The 3,290-nt window shown below is 47.8% G+C and overlaps 1 protein-coding gene across 1 annotated transcript; it reads right to left on the bottom strand.

The window, feature by feature from the left end:
- Positions 1 to 2,579: 2,579 nt before the first annotated feature.
- Positions 2,580 to 2,984, bottom strand: ASPGLDRAFT_654754 (uncharacterized protein). The gene is made up of 2 exons (XM_022548898.1): positions 2,967 to 2,984; positions 2,580 to 2,911 (listed from the first exon to the last, which is right to left on the bottom strand). Exon 2 carries the CDS (start codon positions 2,891 to 2,893, stop codon positions 2,702 to 2,704), a length of 192 nt encoding a protein of 63 aa, XP_022397996.1. The 5' UTR covers positions 2,894 to 2,911; positions 2,967 to 2,984; the 3' UTR covers positions 2,580 to 2,701.
- Positions 2,985 to 3,290: the final 306 nt, after the last annotated feature.

Raw genomic sequence — 3,290 nt, 5'->3', positions numbered from 1 at the left:
ACATCTCCACAAGGGCAACTCAGAGATTTTTATGACAACACTGGCAGAAATTGACAAGATTGTGGATGACAAAAGACAGCAAGAACAAGATGAAGAACTGGAAAGTATCCAGCAGAAGCTTCCAGGCCAGTATGAAGAGTTTGCAGATGTTTTCAGCAAGATAGCATCTGACAACCTACCACCACCACAGGAGGTTGATCACCAGCTGGACCTTGAAGGAGATCCTTCCAAGACAGTTGGATACAGCCTGTTGTACAAGATGTCCACAGAGGAACTGGAGGCTGCCTGGGAATATATCATTGACAATTTGAACAAGGGCTTCATTGTGCCCAGCCAATCTCTGTATGCATCACCAATCTTGATGGCAAGAAAGCTGGGTGGAGGCCTTTGGTTTTGCATGGATTACCAGAAACTGAATTCAATTACCTGCAAGGATCGATACCCCCTACCTCTGATTGATGAAGTCTTAGAATGGATCTCCCATGTAAAGGTGTTCACCAAGCTAGACATCAGACAGGGCTTTCATTGCATTTGAATGCACCCTGACTCAGAGGAGCACACCACTTTCTGGACCTGATATGGTTCATACAAATACAAGGTAATGCCCTTTGGGTTGACCAATGGACCGGCAACTTTCCAGCAGTTGGTAAATGATATCTTCATGGACATGCTAGATGAGTATGTCACAGCATTTGTGGATGACCTCCTCATCTATAGTGTAAATGAAGCAGAACATGAACTGCATGTAAAAGCAGTCCTCACTTGACTACATGCAGCTGGTCTGCAGGCCAGTCTCCATAAGTGTGAGTTTCATGTTACCAGGACCAAGTATCTTGGCTTCATCATCACCACAGAAGGGGTAGAGGTGGATCCAGAAAAGGTAGCTACAGTGCTCTGGTGGGACTGGCCCAACACTGTAAAAGGAGTACAATCCTTCTTAGGATTTTGCAACTTTTACTGATGGTTTATTTATGGATATAGTTGCATTGCGAAGCCACTGAACCAACTAACAAAGAAGGAGATCCCATTCTGCTGGACCCCAGAGTGTGAGGAGTCCTTCCAGCAGCTAAAGCAGAACCTTGCAACTGCTCCAGTACTGACACACTACTGTCTGGAGCTACCAACACAGCTGGAGACAGATGCCTCTGACAATGTGGTAGCAGCAATCCTATCACAGCTGAGCCCAGAGGATGGACTGTGGCACCCTGTGGGATACCTTTCATGGTCAATGACCCCTGCAGAGCAGAACTATGAAATTCATGACAAAGAACTACTTGCTATCATTGTAGCACTGAATGAGTGGAGGCCTGAACTAGAAGGACTACAGAGGAATGACTGATTCCACATCTTTTCAGACCACCAAGCTCTACAATACTTTATGACAACTAAGTGGCTCAATGCTTGACAAGCCTGCTGGGCAGAGTTCCTGTCAAGATTCCACTTCCTCATCAAATACCAGACAGGAAAGATGAATGTTTGTGCAGATGCCCTGACATGACAGGAGCAGGATGCAAATGTACCAAAGGACCACTGCAGCCAGATCTTGTTGCGTTGTCAGTACCTGGAGGCTCAGATCCTTGAGGAGCTTGCTCAAACACAGGCAAAGAGCAAGCCATCAGGTGGAGAAGGAGATGAGACACCAGGTGCAGGACTGAAGGTGATGGATTCCCAACTCCACCTCATTGACCGCATCTGCCAAGCAAACTGCAGATGGGACCAAGAGCAACAGCAGGAAAGAGGAGAACTGGAACTGCCATGGACAAAGGAAGGAGGACTGCTTCTCCACCAGGACTGTTTATATGTGCCTGACCAGGATGACCTGTGAGTCAAACTGCTGGATGAGATCCACCAACAGCTGTCAACTGCACACCCAGGGAAGACAAAGACCAAGCAGCTCCTGAAGGAACGCTATTACTGGGAAAGTTGGAGCTGTGATGTAGAATGCTATGTGGACAACTGCATGACATGCAAGAGGACCAACACTCAACATGATAGGCCCCTGGGACTCCTTAAGTCACTGCCAGCTCCAAATTGACCCTGGCAGCACCTGTCAATGGACTTCTGCTCCCTCCCAAAGGATAAGAAAGGATTCAACTGCATCTTTGTGATTGTGGACTGCTTCAGTAAATGGTACATCTCACTGCCCTGTCACAAAACCACTGGAGCAGAGGACATGGCAAAGCTGTTTATTGAGCACATCTATTGATGGAAGGGCCCTCCAGACACTATAGTCTCTGATCAGGGAGGCCAATTTGTCTCAGAATTCTGGAAAGCAATATGCAATGTACTGGGTGTGAAGCTGAAGCTCTCAACTGCTGACCACCCACAAACAGATGGACAGACAGAGAATGCAAATCAAATCATTGAACAGCACTTACACCCATTTGTGAATCATTACCAGGATGACTGGTCAGAAAAGCTCCCCATGATAGACTTCACTGGTGCACTATTGGTGGGTGAGTCCACAGAAACTTCTCCTTTCCTCATTGACAGTGGCTACACCCCCAGGACATCTTTTGACTGGATATCAAACCTTAATGGAACAGTTACAGAGGTGAATGCCCAGCAACAACTACAACAATTACAAGAGATATGGGACTGGGTGCAAGAATGAATCTGCACTGCCCAGGCACGCCAACAGCAGAATGCAAATTGCTCAAGGCAGGAAGTGGATTTCAACATAGATGACATGATAATGATATCAACAAAGAACTGGAACACAGGCTGTCCAAGCAAGAAGCTTGACTATCAGTGGGTGGGCCCTTTCCAGATCCTTGCAAAGGAAGGAAACGCATTCCACATCAACCTGCCAGCCTCTATCAAGGTCCACCCAGTTATCAATCCAGAGCACCTCTGCAGGGCCTCCACATCTGAACCCCTTCCTGGCCAGCATGCAGACGAACCACTGCCAATCACTGTCAATGATCAAGATGAATGGGAAGTGGAGGAGATCCTTGCCTCCCAACTGAGATACCGAAAACTGCAGTACCAGGCAAAGTGGATCAGTTATGATGATGACCTGAACTGGTACCCTGCCTGAGACTTCAAGAACAGCCCAGTAAAGCTGCAGGTCTTCCATGCAGCGAACCCAGAGGCACCAGGGCCACCCTGTCGATTGCTTGACTGGCTCCGCGCAGCAGAAGATGAGGAGTTCCTGGATGACCACCAGGATGATGATTATCCAGTTTCAAAGGACTGAGGGCAGCCCTTCATCGGGAGGAGGGGGTAATGTCACGGAGCATAGACATTCACTGAGCATGGACAGTCACTGAGCCTCGCTTAAACCCTTC

The sequence above is a fragment of the Aspergillus glaucus genome, assembly GCF_001890805.1.
Source record: "Aspergillus glaucus CBS 516.65 unplaced genomic scaffold ASPGLscaffold_19, whole genome shotgun sequence".
In the NCBI taxonomy this organism is placed as follows: Eukaryota; Fungi; Ascomycota; class Eurotiomycetes; order Eurotiales; family Aspergillaceae; genus Aspergillus; species Aspergillus glaucus.
The sequence above is the reverse complement of the archived record's forward strand: the minus strand, read 5'-3'. Positions and strand labels throughout refer to the sequence as shown.

What these genes read in the sequence shown, in the direction of transcription:
- ASPGLDRAFT_654754 (XM_022548898.1), bottom strand. Translation starts at nt 2,893, where the DNA reads ATGCTGGCCAGGAAGGGGTTCAGATGTGGAGGCCCTGCAGAGGTGCTC.